The sequence below is a fragment of the Calidris pugnax genome, unplaced genomic scaffold (genome assembly GCF_001431845.1).
Source record: "Calidris pugnax isolate Ruff unplaced genomic scaffold, ASM143184v1 scaffold30, whole genome shotgun sequence".
NCBI classification, from domain to species: Eukaryota; Metazoa; Chordata; class Aves; order Charadriiformes; family Scolopacidae; genus Calidris; species Calidris pugnax.
In genome coordinates, this window is record NW_015090776.1 from 5,301,574 (window position 1) to 5,328,114 (window position 26,541).

The 26,541-nt window shown below is 43.1% G+C and overlaps 1 protein-coding gene across 4 annotated transcripts in view; it reads right to left on the minus strand.

The window, feature by feature from the left end:
* The window catches only part of CNOT1 (CCR4-NOT transcription complex subunit 1), a 57,942-nt gene that overhangs the window by 28,591 nt on the left and 2,810 nt on the right, over positions 1-26,541 (minus strand). For 2 of the 4 annotated variants that reach the window (XM_014948550.1, XM_014948568.1), the window contains exons 2-20: positions 25,071-25,178; positions 24,276-24,374; positions 23,747-23,815; positions 23,593-23,647; positions 22,968-23,171; positions 21,479-21,647; positions 19,015-19,141; positions 18,627-18,737; positions 17,293-17,463; positions 16,746-16,873; positions 15,466-15,706; positions 14,024-14,143; positions 12,810-12,932; positions 12,439-12,590; positions 6,685-6,835; positions 5,113-5,314; positions 3,372-3,515; positions 2,082-2,206; positions 1,085-1,371 (exon numbers count right to left, since the gene is read on the minus strand). In XM_014948550.1, the coding sequence (XP_014804036.1) occupies positions 1,085-1,371; positions 2,082-2,206; positions 3,372-3,515; positions 5,113-5,314; positions 6,685-6,835; positions 12,439-12,590; positions 12,810-12,932; positions 14,024-14,143; positions 15,466-15,706; positions 16,746-16,873; positions 17,293-17,463; positions 18,627-18,737; positions 19,015-19,141; positions 21,479-21,647; positions 22,968-23,171; positions 23,593-23,647; positions 23,747-23,815; positions 24,276-24,374; positions 25,071-25,178 (2,786 nt within the window). The remainder of the gene's footprint in view (positions 1-1,084; positions 1,372-2,081; positions 2,207-3,371; positions 3,516-5,112; positions 5,315-6,684; positions 6,836-12,438; positions 12,591-12,809; positions 12,933-14,023; positions 14,144-15,465; positions 15,707-16,745; positions 16,874-17,292; positions 17,464-18,626; positions 18,738-19,014; positions 19,142-21,478; positions 21,648-22,967; positions 23,172-23,592; positions 23,648-23,746; positions 23,816-24,275; positions 24,375-25,070; positions 25,179-26,541) is intronic. The other 2 variants (XM_014948578.1, XM_014948559.1) reach the window with 1 other exon arrangement.

Sequence of the window (26,541 nt, forward strand, 5' to 3'; positions counted from 1 at the left end):
CACCGGGCTGTCACTCCTACACCGCATCATGGAATTACTTACTGCTTATCCTACATTTCACTGCTTCTGAGCGAGCACACAAATGCATTTATATTCAGTGTGTGCAATAAAATTATTGGGGTAAGTCATTTCTAGCCTGGCTGAGTGCATTTAAACGGCAAACCAGGGTGTCCCTAACACCCAAGAGAAGTTTAACCTACGCACACCAATTATTACAGTTCTACTTACGAATGCTAGACCCTGTTAGTACTCATTGAGAATAAATATCTTAAAGTCCCACTTAAAATTGTTAAAGAGGAGTAAGGTGGTGGCTAAGTCTCATGTATTTATTCATTCTCTCCCACTAACTCCACAGCAACAGCTTTCATTACAGACGAAATACTGCAGGGCTGATGAACTATATAAGGTGAGTGAGGACAGAAGATAACATGCTCCTTGCTTATGAGTCCACACTTCAAGCCCACGCTTTTCTAGTCATTAAATAATTCCAGGAAGCTTTCTAATACTTTTCAAGTTCAAGTATCTTCTTCCAGAATGGAGCTCTTCCCCATGGGTGTATAGTCCTGCCTACTATGGCAGCTTGAGTTTCCTTGATCTGCAATCTATTAAAAGCTTTGAGAAAGCTTTTTTTTTTGAGATACTTTTTGCCACACTTGAGATTTCCATGTAAAACCAAAGTCCTAGAGCTCAGTTCCTAGGCAGCCTTTGAGTGCACATAGCACCTGTAAAGCGTAATTATCTTCACTCCATTTCTAACAAGCTGACTGAATTATTCACTGAATTATTTTTTATACTCAAGACTTCACTGAATTATTTTTATAAACTAAGTCCACTAAGTAGCTTCAGCATCACAGTTTGTCCTACATTCATACAGATACAGATTTTTTTCTTTTTAAAAAGTCACCCTTTAACTTTTTTTTTTTAACATTGTTTCAGCTCAGCATCTCTTTAAAGTAACCCTGAAAGCTGAGCTGTGTGGATTCCTAACACACAGAGGCATTCTTCTACTGCATAATCAGAACAGGTTCAAGGTTAGCAAGGCATTCCATGTAGTGTTACAAATATTACCCACAACCACACTCACCTATTTTTAAATCTATCTAGTGCAGCGATACCAAAATAGTACATTTTGGATGCAAAAGGCTTTCGTAAGGCTTCAAGAACATAGCGCAGGGCGAGGCCCAGTGCCATATAGGTAACCAGTCCTTTCTCTATGATCCCACCGAAGAGGCAGGCTGTTATGTGCAGCTCTTTATCCGGGTACTGGGGGAAGAATCGGTATTCCTCAAACAAGTTCCTCAGCATGCAGTTAAACACTTCTCGTTCCCGTTTGATGTTGGAGTCCTTAAACCTCTGCAGCATTTCCAAGACCTGCAAAGAAATGGGAAGTTGTCACCGACAGGTTTGCTTTATTTCAGCCCTTCTGCATCCTCAGGTTTCAAAAGAGCTTGCACCTACTACGATAAAACGCACTCCCCCAGCTGAACTGCAAAATGCTGCTTTGAGAAAACCTTCTTTTAGCCAGTACTTCACAACAACAACCTTCCTCTTCAGACTTTAGTTTTCTCCCCGACTGTCCTCACATAAAACTTTATGACCGCCTACTCCATCACTTCAAATTAGAAAAATGAAAATTAATGCTTAGTATCTTCCATAATTTATAACCACACAAATATATTAAAGTAAATTTGAAGCACTTCAAAGAGCAAGTACATCAGACTGATAATTACTCTCATAGAGACTAACCAAAAATAATTATCAAAGCTCAGGCACCTTTATATATTTTGAAGTTGTAGTCATTTTTAGATACTTTAAAACCAAATATATTCCATGATTTATACAGATTGTTTAAAGGCCCACTTTAGCACTTATTCTGAACACATAAGTTTCCACTCCACATTAAGCTCTTCCCACTAAGCCTCATTTTAGGAGTCTGAAGTCTTCAGCCCACAGAATTCAAAGCTGAATGTCAGGATCAACTGCAAGTTTCCCTTAGAAATATACACCTTCAGCCAAGCCTTTATTATCTTACAATAAAACTGATAACACGAAGGAGTAATTACTGCTCCAGAAGAACTCACCTCATCCACAGACATGGTGGGATGTGGTGGATGGTTGTAAATACGCTGGAAGTAGCTGTTTGCCTCATCATCTATTTCTTTGCTAAAGTGCTGATTAGCCTCTGGCCACACCTGAGATAAGTCAGCTGTGAAAAGAAGGGAACAGGTATCACACTCAGAACAACTTCAGGCAGTCAGGATTTCACCTAGTCCTTTTTAACTCTTCTACCAATCTATACAGAACCCGCTGGTTCTTCTAAAACGTGGGATATTTAACCTTTCCAGTAGAGAAGAACTGTTATTTTAAAAAAAAAATAAATAATCTGTTTTCAATGTTATATTTATGCAAAAGAACTTGAATCCTAAAATAGAATTAACCTTATGCTGTTGTAAGCCTGAGAACCTGCCGCACCCCAAGCTAATCTCAACTGACACCTAAATTAAAAGAACGTAAACCGGACTAGAATACAGCATGCTACACAACACTAACATGCAGACAAACTTTCACACAAGCTTTCAGGCCAGCCAGGGAGCTTCAAGCAAGTTTATATTGAGTGCTCAAGCCCAAAAATATAAATCAACAGCGTCTGCCTCCACTGCATCCCTGTAGAGATGGGTGACTTTGCTTTTATGGAGGAGCTGTCTAAGGAGACGTAGGGACTAACAGCACCGTGGAAGGTTTAGCAGATGGCTCTACTTCCTAATGACAACATTTGATTGCTTAAATCTTTCATTGTGAGCACACTTCAGAGGCATAAATGAGTTAAGGGTAATGGCTCCGTGTTAGGAAGCAAATTACTCCTTCCAAAAACCACCTTCCCCCCAACTTTTGTTAGTCTTGCTTGTCTCCAGTGTTGCAGCCTAATTTCCTGCTCCACCTCCCAACTTCTATGCCACCACCAGGACTGGTACCCAGGCAGCTTTGTTTAACCTTGTTACAAACAAAACCTAAGCCACCCTCTTACCAGAGGCGTACAATTCTCTGTAAAAACAACACTTTTGTTCAAAACACAGAACAAAAAAAAAAAAAAAAAAAAAAAAAAAAGGATACAAGCACACTGTTCATGCAAACCCATAACATTATATATTTTAAAAGAACAGATTTGTTTTCAATCCCCCCAAGGCTACCTGGTGACTTTTTGGCGTACAAGTTTCAAAGCACCTTTTCCAGACTCATGGCACAAACCTAGAGCCATATTTGTTTTTTTTTATCATTTCCCACCTAGAGATCCAAGCCTGCCCTGAAGGACACGCAGATGAACTGCAGACCCGCAGTCACACTTCACAGCCACAGACAACACTACCACTTACAAGGTTTCATCTTACTCTGCTGGAATGTGGGCTGGTTGAGTCCAGATGTGCTCAGCTTCCTCTGCACGAACGGGTCGTTGTTCACCGCAGGAAGGCCCAGGGCTCCGGTTCCTATGCCAGTCAGGCTACCGGTAGTAAGACCACCTATCAAAAAGCAAAGCCCTAGTAAGACCACCTACTGGAAGGAAGACAACCGGTCATCTCAACTGCACCCTTCCCAGTACGCCAGGGGGTTGGAAGGGACCTCTGGAGATCATTTCATCCAAGCTCCTGGCTAAAGCAGGGTTACCCAGAGCAGGGTAGACAGGAACGTGTCCAGGTGGGTTTGAATGTCTCCAGAGAAGGAGAGCTCCTGGCTAAAGCAGGGTTACCCAGAGCAGGGTAGACAGGAACGTGTCCAGGTGGGTTTGAATGGGCCCAACACCCCTTGTCCTGTCACTGGGCACCACTGGGGCCCGACACCCCTTGTCCTGTCACCGGGCACCACTGAGAAGAGCCTGGCCCCATCCTCCTGACACCCTCCCTTTAGCTATTGCTCAGCATTGATGAGGTCCCCTCTCAGTCTGCTCTTCTCCAGCTAAACAGCCTCAGATATCTCAGCCTTTCCTCAGCAGAGAGATGTTCTAGTCCCCTCATCATCTTCATAGCCTCTGCTGTCCCCTCTCCAGCAGTTCCCTGTCCTTCTGGAACTGGGGAGCCCAGAACTGGACACAATGCTCCAGATCTGGCTTCCCCAGGACAGAGCAGAGGGGCCGGATGACCTCCCTTGGCCTGCTGCTCCCGCTCTTCTTGATGCCCCCCAGGAGACCACTGGCCTTCTTGGCCACCAGGGCACATTGCTGGCTCAGCCTGCTGCCCCCACTCTCCTTGATGCCCCCCAGGAGACCACTGGCCTTCTTGGCCACCAGGGCACATTGCTGGCTCATGGGCAACTTGTTGTCCACCAGGACTCCCAGGTCCCTCTCTACAGACCTGCTCTCCATCAGTTCAGCCCCAACCTGTACCAGTGTGGGGAGTTATTCCTCCTGAGGTGCAGGACCACCTTATCATTTCCAAGCTCATTAGCCTCATAAGTGGCCAATATAAAGCAGTTCTATTTCAAGCAATTCTTCATCTTGGTCCTCACCTAAAACAACGCTGCTAAAATCTGTCAAAACACTCACCTTCTTGACTCACAAACTTTTTAAACCTATTGCAGCTGCAAGACCCTGAAGTGCTGTTTCAGCAGTGACCTGGCAGCCAGGACTGTGTCTCCAGGACTGGAGAAGACTGAGGGGAGACCTTATCAATGCTGACAAGTATCTCAAGGGAGGGTTGAAGGAGGAGGGAACCAGACTCTTTTCAGTGGTTCCCAGTGAGAGGACAAGGGGCAACGGGCACAAGTTGGAACATAAGAGGTTCCACTTGAATACGAGGAAAAACTTCTTCACGGTGAGGGTGACAGAGCCCTGGAACAGGCTGCCCAGGGAGGGTGTGGAGTCCCCTTCCTTGGAGATTTTCAAGACCCGCCTGGATGCTCCTGAGTAACATGCTCTGACAAGCTCTAGGCAATCCTGCTTCAGCAGGGGAGTTGGACTAGATGATCTCTATGGTCCCTTCCAACTCTAAAATTCAATGAAATTCAGTGAAATTCCCTCCCACACCACACACAGCTTTTCTCCAGTATTTCCAACCCTGGCAATAACAGCACCTTAGCTCCCATAACTCAAAAATACCACCCGCTCTGCCCGGATAACAGTACCTGGAAGCTGCGAAGAGAGCCCTCCGATGCCACTGAAACCCGTTGTCTGGTTTTGGGTGGAAAGAGGGGGAAACGCTTTTGCTGGTGACTGAGGAGTACTGAAGGCAGAGCCCAAGTTGGGAGGGAAGCCTTGCATGCTCTGGGTGTGAGGAGCAGCCGAGCCACCTAAACTAAGAGACGCCATTCCCGCCAGCGAGTCGATCTGAACGGAGAGAGGAAGGTTATACGCAGCCATCCACAAACCCCAACCAAGCCCATTTTTGGCAGGTTTTATATAGAGACAGCTACAGATCAAAACATTCCCGAGAAGGGCTTTTCTGCATTGTTACTTTAAATTCTGAAGTTATCCAAATAACCACCAAAAAAATTAGTCTACAAGAATGCGATTTCACTTTTTCTTCTACAATCCCATAAAATCCTTTTCTACCAGAGGTTTTATGGAAAGGCTGATTGTTCCATAGTCCCTGGTTAAGTGTAACACGACAGTAAATGCTTATAAGGAGGAGTACACAGATTCTTATACAACCTTAGTTTATGCTCTGCCGTTTGTGACCTCAGACCTTACCCCAAGGCTTCTAAAGGCTATTTCATATCAAGCTCACGGAGTATTTTTGAGTGTCTGAAGGGTCCCATTATGCCCACTTTTCACAGCTAAATACCTGAATGCAGTCTTCAATAAAAAGCATTAAGACCTGGGTGATGAGTAGGAGGGAAGGCACAATACCAGCTGACAAAGCGGTAAGTTAAGAGCTCCTGACTCGGAAGAGCAGAAAACTGCATTATCTACCCAAAAGACAGCACAACTACCGACAAACATCTGCTGCTCTATTTGTTCACATCAGTTATTTGCAGCAGGTTGCCAAGATATTTGGTACATCCGATGAGCAACTTCAATAAAGCAACAATTTACAAGGAAACTGCTCTCTGTATTCAGTTTACGTAATCCACTGATGCTTCAGACATTCTTAAATGCTGAATTGCCACTATTTCAAGTGAAAAACTTGGCACTGCTTTAAAATCTGCCATTGAACATAATTGCTAGAAGCAAAACCTGTCTGTAACGTGTTGCTCCCAGAGGAGGAAGGGATGATGAGTGGCAGGGAGTAACTTAAATGTACCTTGTTTTTAAAAGAGCAGTTCAGTTGAGAGCTGAAGAGCCCCAGTTATAACAAGTCCTTACGCTCTAGCACTGTTGCTTGGCCCGTGAAGCTACAAACAAGACACATCAGGTTCAAAGGCAGTGCTTAATTCTTAAAAGTCTTCGTAAATTTTAGCACTTAACAAGAAACCCTCAAGTTATTTTAAATAAACAAAATCTCTATCCCTCTCTCCAGCACTCCCATCCTGCTATACTTCAGTTACATCTTACAGAGGTTTGTTAAGAGAGAGACAGTTCTGAACTACAACCCTCCAGTGTTACTCTGTAGTTACAATCACGTTATCTAGACATGCAAGCCTAGAACTAAGGAAGCCAGAAGACATTTTTACTTAGTCCCGATGAACGAGCTCAAACAGTGGAGCAGAACTAATGCTAAATCAATGCCACCTTCAAAAAACCACAGCACGTTGTACCTGTACAGGAGAGATGGCATCCAAGCTGCTGGCACTGGGCGGGCGGCCCTTGGGCATGACTCCGGGTGGTGGCTGCCTGGCCTTGTTCATGACGTTACTGCAGTTGGCCACCATGGTGAGGATCGTCTCCGACAGCTCCTGGGACACACTCCTAAAGCACACAAGTAGGACAGTGAGCCATGCAATTCATTCACAAAGCTAAGGCCCCTAACTTATTTGGGTTTCCTACAGAAATCTGGGCCACGTTCCACAAACAGAGGTTGTAAAATGAGCCCAGCAGAAGCTACATTTTGTCACCTGCAACACTTGCAGTAGAGCATGTCCCAAGAGAAACAGCTGTATTTAAATAGAAAATTTTAAACTGTAGTTCTAAAAGTTCATGTCCAATAGATTATTCCTTTGTTTTCAACAATCCAAATACTCCTTTAAGGTTACCCCAGCAAGTAATGACTTACAGAAAGCTGAGATGTGGACCTACATGGCTCCAGCAGTCCTTGGAAGAGCAGACTATCTGCAACAGTCTTTGTCTGCTTTGTCCCCATCATGGGCTACATACAGCTCAGCCTCAGGAATTAACACACAGAACCTGATGCTTTCATCCCCTGTTCAGATCTCCTCACAGCTCCTTCCTGTTCCCAGACTTCACCGTTCATGATTATTCTGAGTCTTGTTACATGCAAAGTCTCTCCAGAAGAGGAGATACAACATGACTAAAGCTCGATGACTACATGACTACACACTCCAAGACAAAACAGGATGAGAGGTAAATACCACCGCCTGATTCACTAACACTCATCTGTCTATAAACTGAAAGAGGAGCTTCACGCACTAACATTAAACCAAAACAGACAGGAAAAAGCCATCAGAAAACTCAAACTTAGGCATGAAGTCACTGCACAATGGAGAGCAGTCAGCACCTCTCCCCAAAACATTCCACCTCTGATTGCCAGGTTCCAGACTGGAAGGAAAACCAGCTCTGCCGCTGACATACCTGCCCACAAATGTACTAACACAACACTCCCATTTTCCTTTCGGAAAATACAGCTAATTATTTACAGCTTCCCTGAACTTTGGTTCTACCTTTTCAGTAAGGACAGCTAAAGCTCCTTCCTGTAACGATAAAACTATCCCAAAACAATTTTGTTAACCTTCTCTGGAGATGCCTCATTTTAATGGGATTTTCACAAGCTTTTTAGTGCACAGCTGTTGGGACAAGCACAAACAGAGAGGATCCAGCCTGAGAATTAAGGCAGGAAAACAAACTGCAGATCAGCCTTCAGCTTTGGCAAGTATCCCACTACAGACTAAACAGAGTTAGGGGCTTCCAGTTGCTCTCCAAAGCCAGTAATCCACCCCACAGTGTGGGTAAAAGCTGGCCTGAGACAGAGGGGAAGCTGGGGAGGTTCCATGGGGTGAGCATGTCCCAACACATGGCAACAAACATTTCATCAACTGCTTCACAAGCTGATTCCTTTCCATGCTTTAACAGCCTCTCACCGGGGCCCAGTGTTGAAGACTTTACAAGCAAGGGGCTGGGAGGGTGTGTACCAAAAAGTGATCAGAAACCTACCTTCAAAGAAAACCCAAATGGATTTCTGTTCTGAGAAAGCACAGCCAGAGCTGAAGACAGAGCTCTGAGCTTGGCACGTGATAGGGTCAGTACCTACAACACGGATTTGTCAGCACCCCCAGTGCCACAGTCTCAGAAATCTCAATATTTAAGTATAAGTATGACCAATTAACAGGCAGCAGAGTTTTTTTCCTGATACAGGAGGCATCCCAAGATCCCATACACCTGCAGCTAACTGGGAACAGGACTGGGGACTGAAGAGCTGAGTTCACTCACAGTTCTCACCCTCAATCTTTTACTCTCCCCGTTTTCATAGCAATTAAATTCATTATGCTTAAATACTACAGCATGCTTTAGTAAAACGAATTCCAATCTGCTGTAGATAGATAATATGACAACTAAGACAGGCTTACAGCCCCCGAGTCTGATACTCATGGTGACCAGTGAGGCCATTCATGCTTGGAGCAAACCACCCAGACAACCTGAAGGTTAACTGGTTTTATCAGGTGAAAGCCCACGCTGCTATATCAAGACGCAAACGTCACAATATTTTTAAACAGCACAAAACTATAGGTTTCCACAACTTCCCCATGCATTTAACCAAATGATATGAAGAAGAAAGTAGATGTGCTTTATTTGATAAATAAATCTTAAAGAAAATGTTCATCTTGTAAGTTCTACATCAAAATATGTTCAGGCATCTAATAAGGTGATGTCCTGCCACCCAGACAGCCTGAAGGTTAACTGTTTTTATCATGTGAAAACCCACGCTGCTATATCAAGACGCAAACGTCACAATATTTTTAAACAGCACAAAACTATAAGTTTCCCCAACTCCCCATGTATTTAACCAAATGATATGAAGAAGAAAGTAGATGTGCTTTATTTGATAAATAAATCTTAAATAAAATGTTCATCTTGTTAAGTTCTACATAAAAATATGTTCAGGCATCTAACCCAATCAGAGCCATTCCCAGAAAAGAAGTAGGGAAAAAAAAAAAAAAAAGCTGCAGGAAGGAGAACTTTGAAACACATGCAAAGAGGAGAGCCAGGGCCCACAGTCAGGGGGGAGATGGTCCTAGCTAGTCCCCAGCTCTAGGGGAACAGAACTGTCAGCCTAAAGGGAAGCTCCAGCTTGCTGGAATAACAAGTTCACTTCTTTTGCTTTTATTTATTTATTTTTTAACCCATTTTTACAGAGCAAGGAAAGGCTTTTTCATTCCCCTAGACACAGGGAGCCAGAAGCCTCTTCCCTTCCTGAGGCAGGGACCAAGAAGGAATGACCATTCCTTGGACTGTGGTGGACAGGATGGCATGGAAGAGGCACTGCTGCTCCTTGAGGGAAGGACTTGTCATTAGCAGTTTGTTACCAAACCCCTGGCCAGCCTGTGGTACCTGCAACCACCCTGACTTCACTTGAAAAACACTCAGTAATAAAAAGAACACTCATTTCTTTTTGAAGCCTCGCTGCTACGTGGTGCCACAACTGCAGGGCTCACCAATGATAAACAAGTCACACCAAAAACCAAAGTCTCGGCCACCAGGACCCTGCACGTTCTAAGAAAAGGGTCTCCCTGGACACAAAACTGGGCAAGAAGTAACTACAACCTAATTAAAGAGCAGGTTCCTTAAACCAACAGACTTAGGAGATGGCAGACTTCAGCTACTGAAGTGGAACTGCTCTCCCAGGCGTATTTAATATTTACTGTGATTTTAATCTTCTAGTCTTTACAACGCCTGCTTCCATTTGTGACTGAAAACTAAGCTAATCAAAGCAATTGCTTCATGAAAGAAATCCAAGTATTTTCTTTTTAAAGCTCAAAGAGAATACTTAATGGGACATGACTGCAAGTAGGTCACATTCTTCCATAAAAGGGAATACAAGTAGCTATAAAAAGAAACCAAAAGCTGAGAGAATTGTGCCAGTAGAGAACTAGTGGCTTTTGGAATTAATTGAATAAATAAAACTTGGTAACACATTAAGATTCAGAACACAGTGACATCAAATGCAAGTCAAGCCTACAGTTAACTATTAAACTTCTAAAATCTGGACACGCTAACATGCAAAATAACTAATATAAGGTAATTTGTGAACTAGAACTTCAAAAGATGCACTCTGAGTTGAAAAATAACCACCATCTTTTCAGTCCAAGAGGTGGGCTACACCATTCATTACATTTCACAAACAATATTGCAACAACATTTGGAAGTTTAATGGCCAGAAATCCCAGCAGAAATCAGGAGAGACTCCTCTTCTAAAATCTTACAGATACCTCAAATTCCCTTCCACTTCAAATACGCATCATGACAACTCAGCATTGATCCTCATTTCTTAGCATTGACATGAGGGCCAGGAATCATCCTGGATACCTTTGAAATGTTTCTTTGATTTGTCAGGGCAATGCTGGCTACACCAAGGGACACAATACAAGATGAGGTAACATGCGCTGGGACACACAGGCCTCTTTTGGTGTCAAAATTAAACACCAAACCCACCCCCACGTCCAGCTTTTGGTCTCTCTGGCTCGCTGGTTGCGCTGTGCTAGACCTAGTTGTCTTTGAAACATTGCTGCTAAGTGCCATCTTCATCTGACAGCATTTAAGAAGAGATACCACAAATATTTCACAAGTCATTTTTCCTAAACATTAACACAATATTTAAAAATTGATTTGTTCCATTTCAGTTTCCATTAGTCTTTCTGTAGTCTAACCCTCCCTCCAGCAGATGAAAACAGCTCTCCAAGACCCACACTTTTTTTTTCCTAGACTTTAGCTAAATAATCTGATCTGCCAAAGATCTTAAGATATTTTCCATCCTTTGACTAAATAGAGACGGTCTCAAATGAAGACAACAGAAGTTACACACGTCTAGTGTGAGACAGTCTCATATGAAGACAACAGAAGTTACACACGTCTAGTCCCAGTCTCAGTTACGTCACAGTCATCGCTGACCATTTTTCTCCTACACATAAGGAGGCATTAGCTCTTTCTGCTGGGCTACAAACCACACAGGGAGGCATTGGCTTGGCTTAACACAAACACAATCCTTTATACAGTCATAATTTTCTAAGATGCTGTCCCATCCTGTAGTTATGGTCTATATATTCCCTTTTAGCCCAAATTACAGCCCTGTATCTAGTCATAGAATTGTCCAGGTTAGAAGGGCCCTTTCAGATCATCTAACCCAACCATCAACCTCGCGCTGACAAAAACCACCCATGTCCCTCAGCACCACATCTGCCCAGCTTTTAAATACCTCCGGGGATGGTGACTCCACCGCTTCCCTGGACAACCTGTTCCAGTGCTTGAGAGCCCTTTCGGTGTAAACATTTTCCCCAATCCCCATCCTAAACCTCCTCTGGTGCAACTTGAGGCCATTTCCTCTTGTCCCATCACCTGTGACTTGGGAGAAGAGATCGACCCCCCCTGGCTGCGCCCTCCTTTCAGGGAGTTGGAGAGAGCGAGGAGGTCTCCCCTCAGCCTCCTTTTCTCCAGGCTGAACACCCCCAGCTCCCTCAGCCTCTCCTCACCAGACTTGTGCTCCAGACCCCTCACCAGCTCCGTTGCCCTTCTCTGGAGACCTGCTCCAGCACCTCAGTGTCTTTCCGGTCATGAGGGGCCCAAAACTGGACCCAGCACTCGAGGTGGGGCCTCACCAGTGCCCAGTACAGGGGGATGGTCACTGCCCCAGTCCTGCTGGCCATGCTGTTCCTGACACAGCCCAAGGATGTTGTTGGCCACCTTGACCACCTGGCTCACTGCAGCTTCTCCTCACAAGACTTGTGCTCCAGACCCCTCACCAGCTCCGTTGCCCTTCTCTCTCACTGCAGCTTCTCCTCATAAGACTTGTGCTCCAGACCCCTCACCAGCTCCATTACCCTTCTCTGGACCTGCTCCAGCACCTCATTAGCAACCCGGGATGTGACTAACCAGTCATCCCTAGCTACCAAGACCACCTCACCTGTTTGATTATAATGACAAGAAGACTCTTTCATGCTCTTGTGACCTAGCCTCCAACAGAAGTTTCAGTACAAAACTAAACATACTACTGAATCTATCCATGCAAGCTTATATACTCTCATTAACCCCGTTCTCCAGGTGAAATTCCAAACCAGCCGTGACTGTGTGCCAGCCAACAAGCTGCAAACAGGTTACATGTTCCTTGTGAGCAATCTAATCCTTACCCAGCACAAGCTTGCAGACAGGCCAACATCGTCGCCAAGGTTTCTGGAGGAAGCTGAGCACTTTTGGGTTGATCTTTTTCTGGAGCAAGGCCACCCAGGATAGATGGACATCTTCTCTTTAAGAAAGTCATGCAGGCCTGGATGAAGGGCTCCTGAGGACAAAAAACCATTAATCTCCCAAACTGCATCCAAACCACTATTTCAAACTTGGTGATTGCACTGTGCAAAGAATAGCATTGAAGTGAAAACGTTGAACTATCAAGACCACGGACACTTTCCACAACTTTAAAGCTACTTAGAAAATTGTTAAAGCGACTCAAGTTGGTCACTGATACAGCGCGTAAATAAAAAGAAAAAAAATCCTGCTTTACCCCATGCTCCCGAATTTTATCTGTGAGCCATTTGTCAAGTTTGAGGTATTCCCGTCGAGAGGCAAGTGCAGCAAGGTCAATAACAAAGGCAAATGGAGTACCATTTAGCAGCATTGACAAGGCCTAAAGAAAAAAAAAAATCAGAAGACCACTAGTGAAGACACAAGGACACCCTTTTCCCCTTTCTTTTCTTTCTAATCCCCATATACTTTTTAAGCAAAGAAGTCTTGCTCTCACACACTGCTGGGCTTTCTTTGGTAACAAGATGATTGGTACTATCAGCTTGTCTTTATTACAACTCGCTCATTAGACAAATAGGCACGAGCTCTCGTTCGAAGGCACAACCCTACCTCCTTTGAAGCGACCTTGTGCTGACGGTTTTAAATTCCTCTATATGAAAATCCACCAGCAAGTGGCCAAGAGCTACCAAGTTGATACTGCAACAGAATTAATCAGAAGAGCCTGGCATCTGCCTGCAAACAGGCCTCAAGCCCTTCAGAGCCACTTTGAATGTACCTGCTCAAAGCGTTCATCTTCGAGCACAGTAACTGCTACAGTAGCACTGCCTTCAAGCAGCAGTTGGTGCTCTTGCACTTTGAGACACCCAATTATTTTGCATCTAATTTTAGGAAGCAATATTGGCCTCAAAGAAGTCAGTCACAGCTTCCAGTCCCTTTGGTGAAGGTATAAACAACTGAAAAGTAGAAGTATTCTTGAAAAATCCCTGTTCCCTGAATCTTAGCAGTGCCACTTTCACACAAATGTCTGAAGGGTATTTTTCACATTCCCATTTCAATGGTATTCAAGGTTAAAACAGCCTCAGCTCTTCCCGGATTTACAGTACACTCACAGAGCATGCAGTTCTGTTCTACTGCTTCCCAAGCACTCGTTAGCTAAGCCACAACAAACAGCTCGACTGCAAACACCAAGTAAAATGTCTTGGGTTCATAACCAGAGAGGCCAGAACGCATCTGCAGCCAGATACCACAACTCAGCTGAAAAAGCACTTCAAGTCACATGAACATAAGCTGTTTTGTTTGATTGCTTTGTTTTAAAATGAGGTACAGCAGCAGCAAGTGAATCCAGACACGCTTAAACAAAATAATCTTCACTAAATCCGTCACATCTAAGTTAAGCTTAGCCTTTGTTCAAAGATGAGCAAGCCTGCACAAGATGTGAGATGGCAAGTAATGGCCTTGTTTTGCAGAACTCACCTTCAAGTCTTGCGCCACATCAAGGATCCGGGACAGTTTGGCTTGGTCATACTGCTCCCCTCTCATGTACCACTCTGCCATCGCGTGCATGATGAGCTGACGAATCGAAGGAGACTGACCCTAAGGAGAATTAAATTAGGATTGTACTTCACGCCTCTAGCAAAAGGATCAACTCTGTGAGCAGGATCTCTCACCTCCAAAGGTTAACATGCAAACCTATTTACTCTTTAGCTTCAGAACTTAGCTGCTGAGCTGGGCTCTTACTGTGCAATAATAAAGTACCCAGGAGATACAACCAAAAGATGTGTGATGACTACGAATGGTAAGAACGCACATCCCCACTTCTTTTCTCCCACTGTAGGGGTCTAATTCCTCTCAAGAGCAGAAAAATTGCATTTGGAATATGGAAATCTTATGCCTGACACGATGCCCTAAAGTGAGGATTGCAACATCACACCGTCACACAGAAAACACAGCATCGAGTTCTTTGCTCACACAGGGGCAATTTTAAACTACAACACGACTAAGATTTTGATGGCAGTAAGGGTTTTTGCTTAAAGGTTCCATCATCTGAGGAAGTGAAACACCTCCAGGTTGTGGATGGCAGCAGGACACACGGCAGCCACCACTTCCTACTCTATTCTGAAGCCCACCCTGCAGAAAAATTGCATGTTCTGCCATTTCAAGACCTTATGCCAGAAGCACATCGCTTCTATCCTACCCCCCCGTTCTTCCAAATAAAGACCTTTATCAGGAAAAATATAAAACATTCAGGGCACTTCAGCCAGCAAATTTTGCAGTGAATGTGGACCAAGATGGCAGAGGCCAAGCTGCTTAACATTAATTAATTCTACTGGAACAGGGCAAGATGCTTCCTAATGAGCCAAGCTGCTTAACATTAATCCTACTGGAACAGGGCAAGATGCTTCCTAATGCAGATTCCCTCCCACCTCAGAGGCTTCCTCTACCTTAGATTTCTTCTTATGACTCCTATTTGCTTAATGACCAGTGGACACAGTGATGAAGGCCATACCAAGAGCCAAATCCACAAAAACCTACTTGTTTGCCTATTAAAAGCACGGGATTTACGCATATAGTTACCCTGTCTCTACATGGAAGCTCTCCTTGAGGAAGGTCAGCAGCCAGTCCTAATTTTGCAGAAAACACCCTTGACTCTTAAAACTCATGGTATAAGTGGTTTCTTTATACCCAGAATAAATAGCCTTCATCTTTTAGCGAGTCCAACAGAGATTATTTTGATTTAAAGCAGTAAGGGGCGAGTGGGTTTAAGTTTCTACACTCTCAATGTGCGAGGCTGAGAGTTAATTGGGGGGTTGTTACCGTTTGGGGTTCATAAACCAACACATACATTGCTGTTCTAACTGTTCTACCTATTTAACAAGCTTTCAGTGGCACAAACAAACTCCAGAGAAAATCCTTACCTGTCCGTGCCACGCGTAGTGCAAAATGATGGCAGAGTTGGGGTGGTTGCCAAGGAAAATTGGCATGAGCGTGGAGATGAGTTCGTGGCGCAAGGTATGCCAGGAAGTGTTGATCTGCAGTAAGGCCAATACCAACATATCTGGGCAATGTTTGATAGGAAAACTGAAGAGCTGCTTAACCTGCTCATACTGTCCCACTTCTGCCAACCGTAACAGAGATTCGATCAAATCCAGGCTCTTCCTAACAAAAGAAAAAAACACCAACAGACAAGCCCCCCCCCAAAAGTTACAAAGGGGATTACAGGATCCTGGATTCAAGCATTTTGTAGCAACAGCTGTAAGATGATATGAAGTAACATCCTACTGCAAACATCCTGATATCACAGCTCTTATCACATACAATTAGGGCTACAAGAGCATTCTTAACCATGAAAAATAACTCCCCCCACTTTTTATATTTATTTTTTTTTTTGCAAACCGATTTAAGAGCTTAAAACCTTCTGGTTCTGTCAGGGAAGGAGTATTAAAAACTGATGTTGGAAAAAAACTGAGCTTGAGGTGGGTGACTTGGATAATTTACTTTGAAAAAATACTTCCAGAAAAGGAAAACACTTTTTAAAAGACCTTGAGTCCCCACCTGGGAAACTTATGAATGCATTCTACTTGCTTTGTCTGCTTTACAGACAAGTAACCATTGTTGCCTTCTCCCACTCTACCCATGATCTCCACCCTCCAATCCCCTATTTTGAGCCATACAATGGAAATAGAAGCAAATATCTTCAGAGAAATCAGCTACACAGCTGTATCAAAAGAAGGGGTGTAAGGGTCAGCTCGGAAAGTCACACCGGTCAGCTTTATGCACTAACTCAGCAATAACTATATAAATTTACTATTTAAATGCCAGTACTTCTTTCATATGAGTAAGTTTCTCTAATGTCATCCTAGGATGCAGAGATTTAAATTCTCATCTCCTCAGTCTCCTCCTCTCAGCTCACAGTATCTGCCAAAATACAGCAGCAGAAATTCTCCAGCCAGCCAGAAGACTCCAATAAAAGCAAGACCTGGCAGTACATTTTCAGATACTATGGAAGTACATAAGAAATTCTGATAATACAGGAACTTCCACCCATCAAACATGAACAAATACTCATGGCTGATCTATTGGGATGTACACAGAGCTACAAATAAATCAGGTTGTGTGACAATAAAGACACATTTGACCAGAGCAGTAATCTTACTCCAAATCTAGGTAAGAAAAGCAGCTGAGAGAGCAGGTTTACCATGTGGCAATTTCTCGATTGTCATCCTCTGGTGGTGCTTTCAGGATGTCCGTGGCGACAGTATGACAAGGGTAGTCAGCAAAACAGAAGATCTCAGGGTTTATGAGGGAATGTTGAATGAAAGAGAGCTGGAATAGAAGACAGCAAAAATCATTCAGATATCTAGAGTTTCAGGTTCCTTCCACTTCATCAACCACCCCATTTCTGAGAATGATGCAAATCAACAAGGCAGTAGAGATGAGCCAAGATTTATTATCAGTGTGTTTTATGCAAGACTGAACTTACACACTTCTCCTCCCAGGATTTCTCAAAGTGACAGATACAGCTGTGCTGAGGGTACTTTTTTTGCACAAAGCTGTATTTTGCAGGCAAAGCTCTAGTCTTTTTGTGCAACCAGGTAAAAACCTCAGAGCACAGCCCTGCAGCAACAGTTCTACGCTCAGCCACATTACGGATCACAGCTCTGCTAAAACCACATTGGCCATTCAAGAAATTCAGGAACTTGGCAAGAGTTGTGCAGACACAGCAGAGATGCTGGTAAACATACCTGGCCCTCCGCGTGCTTCCAAGGTCTGTATATAGCATTCACTGGAAAAACCTCCATGCCCAGCCCTCTCTGGATGCCAAACACTACAATATGCAGGCCCTTGCTGTCACGAATCTGAAATCCCGGGTGGTCCAATTCATAGGTTACTACTTTGAAGTCCAGGCTAGGATTCTGCAACCAGAAAAACAAGGGAGCAGTCAGCCTTGAACATTACAACCGTCAGTACTCTCTTGTGAGGGTCCCTGTTCATCGGTATTTTATCCAGCATCCACTCAACTTTTCATTGAAAGCAAGTTTTTTTGTTATAAAAAGAACATTATTTGGATAGTTTTGAGAACTCGACGCATGTTTGAAACTCGTGTGTGAGACTGCCCTTCCCCCAGCACTACACAAAGTAGCTGCCTGTCCTTCCAAACATTTCATTAACAAGTCTTCAAAAAAAATCCCAAACACATAGTTCCTTTCTTAGCATGCAAACTCATTCCTTTTGTGGGTGTCCATATGCCCTCCAATAAAAGGCAGATAGGTCCGACCTGCTGGCAAAGAAGAATTTGCTTTTCCTTTTGAAAAATGTACACTGCAAGTACTTGCAAAGCACCTATTAGATTTTCAGCAACAGTGTGAAATCATAAGAATGAGGGAACTATGGCCATTATAGGACACAGACCGCTCCTTTCAGAGATAGATGAACATCAAAGAAAAAGCCAGTTGTATGTTCCAAGGTTTAGAAAAAACAAGAGTGTCTCCTGCATAGATTAGAAGGAACATACAGGGAAAAAAAATCACCCAATATAAGGTAAAAGCAAGGGAAATAGTACTCATGTTTCACTGAGTTAATTATAAGCAGCAATTTTTGTAAAGTGGTGGAAAAACTTTCCTATGTCTGTAGCGTCATCTTATGCGAGAAACATTTAGAGTTTTGGAATGAGTAACTACAAAAAAAAAACCAAACTTTGTTTCATTTTCCTCATTAATGCCTGCAGTGAGAAGCTTTTCAAAACAAGGTGCCTGATGCTCAAAGCTTTCCGCTGTCAGAACTAAGTTCAAACACAAAACCCCTCGGAGAACACACGCTGCAATACGTGGGAGCAGTGTGGAACAAGACTCAAGATGCATCCAAGTTAGTCATTCAGGCAGCCTTTATTTCTCCACAATTCCCCAAAATATTCTTGTTCATGAAGAAAAAAACACCATTAAGTACAGCAGCGCAATTACATTAATGAGATTCAAAGCCATTCAGGCTACTAGGATCTTAAAAAGCTTTATATTCACACCGAGACATGCCCTTCTTTCAGGTATTTCACACAGAAGACCAAGGTGCTCACAAAACTTACCAGCTCTTTAAGAACATCAATTAAGACCTCCACATTCCAGGTATGGACTTGCGCTCCATCACTTTTATCCTTGCCATCACTCCAAATCCCACTGCCAGGAGCCGAAATAGACTGCAAGTTAAACGCACTCAATCAAATACTAGTTAAAAATAAAGCAGTCTCAAAAGCCACTGGCTACAGCATTCCCTGCCCTATGAAGGCAAGGAGTTGAGACCAGTAAGGACACCAGTTGCACACTTCTGAGCATCTTTCCTTCAACAACATATTACAGACAACTACAGCAGAAGAGACAGACGTCAAAAAGATTTTTTTGAATTGGAAGAGGCTAGTAACTAGCATTTTCTGCTGATTACAATATAGGTAATCCTCACCCCAGTAGGCCACTCACTTGTAATGGAATACCATCCGTCAACCCCGAATGAGTCCGAGCCATCATCCCCAAAACCCTGGCAACCTGGGCAGCCGTGACTTCCCGAACACCAAATTGCATGATTATGTTGCGACATTCTTCGACACTGAGATGCAACAAAACAGAGAGATCTTAATATGAAAGCAGGTTTCACCGTGGCACAACGTAAGACCAAAATAAGACCTGTGGGTATCGTTGGGACCAAACCGATCGTTGGGGGAAACTAATTGCAGATTGTAAAATACGACCGTTTACTCAACTTCAGTTATATTACTCAAATGATCTAACATAAAATTCTAGGACAAGAAAGAAGGCAAATTCAATAGAAAGTCTGTGCAAATGTTTCCATTTCTGTGCCACGTATTCAATTCAAAGCCAGGTCTACTTAAGTGACAGATGCTTCACTTTTACTCTGCCAAAGTAAAAGCACAGGGCAGGTTTGGCACCTGTTTCTGTTAAAAGCACTTCCATGTATTGACCTGTGATACCCAGCTTCAGAGACTGAAGCTTTCCACCAGCTAATAGTGAAACAAAGGCTCTGAGAATGCCCATTTCCAAATGATGTGCACTCAAAAGGGAAGCTGGGAAAATGTGTCTTTTAGCCCGATGTGTCTCTGATGAGAGGTCACCAGCAAAAACCTTCCAGGAGCCAAAAAAGCAAACAACGAGCAGATGCTCAAGTTGCAATTTTGGTTTCACTTCTCATAATTAGGCCAACCATTCAAGATTTATACAGCATCAACAGAGGTCAGGAAAAAGGTTTTATTAACAGTCCCTCGTTAACAAAAGAAATAATTTTCAGTATCTTCCAACACGTTAGTATTGTGTGTTTCTATAGGTCAGGAAAGAGGTTTTATTAACAGTCCCTTGTTAACAAATGAAATAATTTTCAGTTATCTTCCAACACGTTAGTATTGTGTGTTTCTGTACTTCACTGGATAAACAGAAACTTAGGTTACTATCTTTGAGATCTGACCACCTCCCCAGAATAGCCTGTCTTCAAAAATACACTCATTCTCTTAGCTTATGCTTCTTAAGTGAATCTTCCTTTAAAAAAAAAATATAAAATTGGTTCATACTAAGGGCTAAGCCCCTCTTCAATCCATACTTCACTGGATAAACAGAAGCTTAGGTTACTATCTTTGAGATCTGACCACCTCCCCAGAATAGCCTGTCTTTAAAAATACACTCATTCTCTTAGCTTATGCTTCTTAAGTGAATCTTCCTTTAAAAAAAAAATAATATAAAATTGTTTCATACTAAGGGCTAAGCCCCTCTTCAAACCCAGCCACACTCAGGGGTAAAATTGGTTCATACTAAGGGCTAAGCCCCTCTTCAAACCCAGCCACACTCGGGGGCTCCTGGTATCACTGCCAGCATTAGGGCACCCTCCCTAATCCTGAAAAAGTGCATTCAAAAATTGAGCTGGATTTGTGCGGAGAGCAGATATACAGCAGGAAAGAAACCTTTAATACATTCAAATTAACTCTTCAATAGACAGCTTCCAACTAAATTCTAGCTTCTCCTTCCACTTTTCTGGCCCCTATATTCCAGTTCACCCGGGTATATAAACAAATAGCCCGTGTAATGCAATACTTGTGCTACAAGGAAAGCCCTTCAGTCCTGCCCCCACCGCTCCTGCAAACCCACACAGCTCTTGGGACAACAGCCCCTTTCACACAGCTACAACCTGGCAAGTTAACAGAGTTGCCCATCTAACAGCTCCAGGGGCAGAGAGCAAGAATATGGAACACTAACGAAGATGTGGGTCATGTATGTCTAAGAATATACACACAAACCCAGGGCAAGGTTAAGACAGCTGTATTTTTACCAAAATAAGCCTAAACAGGCAAAGACTGATGCAGCTGTCCAGATATTCTGCTTTATTGCCACCAATTCACTATCATAATTAGATACTACAGCTACATTAAATAATCTCAATCACACTGTGTACCCCACTACAATCAGAAAGCTGCTGCTGGTTAACTCTCTTGAAGTGAGACTATTCCCTTCAGCTCTTCTCCAATCTATTTCACATCCACAGAGAGCTAACAGGAGGCTGTCACAAGAGCAAAGTTCTTCCAAAGATTTAGGGGGACTTAGTCAGAATTTATGCCCACCCAGCCACTTTGGGTTTACTTTAACAAAAAAAATAAAGGTGATGGTCAAATTCTTATAAGACCTTTACAAGAAATGTGAATACCTTTACCTAGCACTTCTTACCATGACAAAATCCAATTTCAAAAATCCAATTTCAACAGACTTACTATACATGTTAAAAGAAAGCAAAATATAAAAGAGGAATCAAAACAAATGACCTCATAATACTTAATGAGCTTCTAGTTATTGCAGTACTTTAAGTGTTCTTTAACTTTTGTCTCAAGAAACAAGGAAGAAAACCACCGCCACCCAAGATGCTTGAAAATGACGTTTTTCTACAAACCTTGTACAAAAACCATAGCCAACTTCTTGCATGAAATCTGCCAGAGAACTCTCCATCATGGTTTTGGCTATCCCTCCAGAATCAGGCAAGATCCTGTCCATTAGAATGTCCCGTTTTTCAGGGTATAGAAGTGGTGCAAGCACCACGGGGCAACGCTCCTGGGGAAAATCTAAAAGCAAAAAAAGAAAAGAAAAAGCATCAAACCCCCCCCGAATACCAGTTGTATGCAAGTGACTCCTCAAAATAATGTGATTGTCGCAGAAATCAAGAGGGCACTTATGCAGCATCCCTACATTCCACCTCCCAGTTCTCTACTGGCACCTGGATATTCCTCAAGAAGAAGAACGTGGACCAGAGTAGGTTCATAGAGATTCACTGTAGCTGCACCAGTGGTAAGTTCAGAACTAGACTGTCACAAACAACAGTCATCCAAAAAAAGCACTGAGCAGGAAACAACCCAGCAGCACAGCAAAAGCCTCTCCTCCAAACCAGGAAGTATTAGGAAACAAAGGATCTGCTACTGAGTGTAGGAAGCCTAGAAAATCTAAACCAGGCACTTGGGCATGGAAAGGGAAGCTACTCCCTCCTTCCTTCCAGGGAAGCAAAGTTTTAAGAAAGGCAGAGTTATGAGAGGATCAGATGTGTAGCTGGGAGCTCAGCAGCGAAGACACCTTGGGTCTATGGGTGAGCCTTCCTAAGACAACTTTAAGATGATGCATAATGTCTCCATACCTTTTGGGGCCATTCAGAGAAGAGTTCCCAATTTCCCAAAGCAAAGCGAGGGGAACTACAGAAGCTAATACACCTTAAGGTATGACCTAAGAAGTTATACTTAAACAAACAGAACAAATATTTTGCTCTTGTAAAAAGGGTGCCTTCCTCTAGGTTTGTGCAGAACCGAGGAGCGGGCTGAGTTAAATCCTCCTTATTCTGATGGGTTTACAGCAAACACTGCAGTTCTGGAAAGGAAGAGACTGCCACATGGATAACATCCCCTGCTGTCTCACAAGGACCATGGCAGCTTCCAGGAAACAAACCACAGTTTTATTCAAAAGCACTTCCCTCCCTGTGCTAGTGCTTCCTCCTAGATCTGCACCCAATATAAACAACCTAGTGCTTCAAATCCACCTTTATGTTCCTTATGCTGTAAGGAGTTCAAGTTTTTCAGCTACAGTGCACTGTGTCACTTCAGTTAAATCCACAAATGCCATCCCACACCAGCGAGCAAACACAGGCTTGAATATCCCTTACTCAACACTTATCACAACGTGATCTTCAAAAAAACCAAACATGAGACCATGTTACTCCTCACTGAAAACCAGTACATTATGGCCAGATGCCAGAACAGCAGTATGGTTCTGTTGGTTTAGAATTATGAAAGTGTATTTAGTTCCACCTCTGCACCATTCCATTCTGCACAGTGAGTTACAAACACTCCTTTCAAAGTTTGTGTTTAGTCAAGGTTTCCTGAACATCCCCCACCACTTACCTCTACGTAATGTTTTGAGGAAAGCGTCAATCTGTTCCTGTCCTACCCCAAAGGCTCCCTTCTGCCCAAAAAGGAGATGGGAGAGGAGAAGGTGCAGGACCTCTATTGCAATATCTTGGAAGCCACCTTCTTGATTTCCACTGACGTCCGCGTCAATGTAAGAGCGCAAAAGATCCGGGAGTTTCTGTTTGATAAACTGGGCAGCTTTTGAAAACAAAAGAGGGTGAAGTCAAAACTTGAACTTTCTTTTTAACATGAAGACTCTTTTTAGTTAGGTCTTAACCTGAGTTTGTTTACCACGAGCGCAACAGTTCAGTTTTAAATAGAAGTCTCATAATCCATAACTCAGAATTCAAATATTAACGAGCAACTAAAAGGTAAGACATTCACAGTACCTCAATTTGGTTCATTATCTACCAACTCATTCATGGGAGGGACCTCCAACTTCATATAAGACGACTGTGCTATCTGTGCTATCTATTGCCCCTCTCAAAACAACACTACTCATCACAACAAGGTCTTGCAATACCAGGCTCGCGCAGGCACACATCTATCCACCTAGAAAGCCCACTGCTTAAAAAGAAAAGATGTCCCTGCTGCAGGACTCTGGAATCTTCTCACTTACCAAAACCTCGTAGATCTGAGCTGAAGGAGTTCAGTAAAGCCAGACCAAAAATCACCTACAAACAAAACCAAACATCACGGTAAGGGGACATCATCCTTTCTAACAAGCTTAGTCAAAAAGCATGAAAGTATTTTTGAAATAAACGTTCACTTACCTCTTGAACTTTGCTTAATTTGATGACTTTACTCAATTGGGCAAATAAATGGGGTGAAGGCTTTAGACTCTGAAAGAAGTAAGAAGAGTGAAATGGAAGATTGTCTCATTGGGAATGCAGCAGGCTATCTAGAGTCCATTCACAGGTCTGGAATATCAGTCACTAGTCTGTTGCTGGTTAACACAAAACTTATATGGCTAAACAAAGCATCTTTGAAACCATTTTTGGACATATCTAAACTAAAAGTTTCTTCCAAACATTTCACTTTCACTATTAACCCCCCATCACAGCTTTCACGTTGAAAGAAACAGGAGCACTGATGATTTATTTTGGTTCTGGCTGCCATGAACAAACCATAAAGTGTTGAACATCAGATTAAGCTTTAAAATTATTTTGCAGTAACTTGCTCAGCTAAACAAAAAAAACCCCAACTTCTTCCCAGCTCAATTTTGGGAAAACCAGCTGGTTCCCTACAGAGGAATTTGCTGCATTTTCTGACACGGGGATCCCCTTCAAGAAGCAAACAAACCTTCTGATAGTGCAAGGGATTGTCAATGGCGTAGGACAGCGTCGAGATAAAGTTTGGTTTTGTAATCAGCGACGCACACTCCTGGATCAGAAATTGAGTCTGAAAAGAACAAGATAACTTAAACACTCATTGTTTTGTATCAGGACAATAAAAAAAACCCCAACCTACCACCGTTCACTGCATGCAATAAAACTAAACAAAGATAAGGTGCTTAAGTCTTCTAAAAGCCCAAATTTTCATTAACTAGTTTCTTTTAATTCAAGTTTTCTTCAGGTTTAGTTTGTTTTTTCTTTTAAGGCTGAGAAAATGACCAAACCTTCTCCATCATGTGTGCAACGTTTCATTTTCTGTAAGCATCCTCACACACTGCAACAGACAATCTAACAATATTTGATTCCTGTTTATGGGCTAAAAAGTCTGGGGCAAAATTGCACAGGGATGAGAACACCCCTGAAAACAGACACAGGCAGCACCAGAAGCGCCAGTTAGTGGAGCTGGACAACGTTTTAAAAGACAAAGAAAGGCTTTCAAAACAGCACACATGGTAGAAAGAGAAACTGTACTGAAGCTATCTGTTTTTCTGGATTGAGGGATTGTTAAGAGTCAGATATCAGCAACTTGTTGTCTTCTGACTCGAGGACTGGCAAAAGGTGCTTCCAATTGAAAGGCCATACAGGAGAAATGAAGTTTGCTTGAAGCTACTACCCCAACCTGCCTTTGTGCTTAGAACAGATCAAATCCCATTGCAGATTTTTAACCCAAATTAATAAGCGTATGCCTCAGCGCAAACCGTACCTGATGAAAATCTTTGCCACTGCTTTTACCATCGCCACTGAAATCCACGTGCGAGAATAGGCAGCGTAGTAAATGCCTGTCTGCCTCGGGACCGTGCCTATTCACAATCTGGAAAGAAAAAAAAAAAATAATTCAAAAAACCAACTTGGTAGCAAACAGTCATTACACAGCAAGATGCGGGTCCAGTACTGTGGATACAGCGGTACTTCTAGAGGTTAAGAGATCTATATTTATAATAAAACTGTGAAGAATGTTCCTTTTTAATCAGTAACCTAGAAACCAAGTCATTAACCCTATTCGCAAATGAAAAATAGAGAGAAAGAATCCAGACACAAGTCGTTGACTCAGAAGTCACATACTTCTTGGGTAGTATTATTAAAAAGCTAAGTAAAAAGTGGGTCACATAGAGGATGATTTCAAGCTTCTCAGCCACCAAAGCAGCCCAGAATCCACACAGTGTCACAGCCTCACCTTTCCCCATTTCATCCCACAGCTACAGTGCCTTAACTCCACAGCAGTAGAGCCCCGGGACAGCCTGCACCTCTGGGCTGTGCCTGCGGAGCAGAAATTTATCCCAGAGACAAAACCATCACACAGCATCTTCCCTGACCTGGCAGGCAGCTTCTGGGCATGACTGACCCGGCTGCCATCACTCCAGGGCCTTCTAAGACATAAGGGAATACTATATAGGAGTGTTTCCTGCCATCTAAAGAAAAAAGTTCATCTCCATCTTACTCATTAGCAAGCTTTAAAATCAAATACCATATGCTGAACACCTGCAGCTGAAACCTTTCACCAAGACATTAGAGTTCATTCAACTGAATTCTAGGCCTCAGTCACAAATAGGTGATCTGTGTTTGCTAATTTGCAACACCCATCACTAAATCTTCACAACAATATCACATTTTTGTTAACATCCCCTATCATTTGCTTAAAGTTCAACTCTTGGCAAGAGACCAGCTCATTTTGGCCGTTGTTTCCCCCTTTCTCGCTGCAGGACAGACACGACGTGTGCCAGTAAAACCAGCAGCATTGCTCTATGCTCTGCCTGCCTCCACCAAGCCCACCACTTCACCCTGTCAGAAATATCCTTGTTTGCCAGGAGCGTTTTTGGTACAAAAAGACAAACAGTGTTGCTTTAGGCTGTGTCTCCGCTGTTTCTGATTGTTCTCATCACAATTCTCCTACCGTTATCTGACACGATGCTTCCCCTTCCCTCACAGCCTGCTTAGTCCAGTGGCTGCCAAATTTTGTCCTGCTGGAAAGAAACATCCGAGGAGGATATAGCTCTGCTTCTTGATTGCTAGAATATACGTGCTCGTGGTGTGGCAGCCCAGAGTAAACAGCCCACCTCCATCCCCCCCGTGGTTAGGTAGGAAGATGCTCAGATTGGTGCAAAAGGCAGTAAAACTGAATTGACAGCAAGTTAGCTCAGGCTTCAGAAAACAGCCAATTCGTTTAGGCAGTCCCA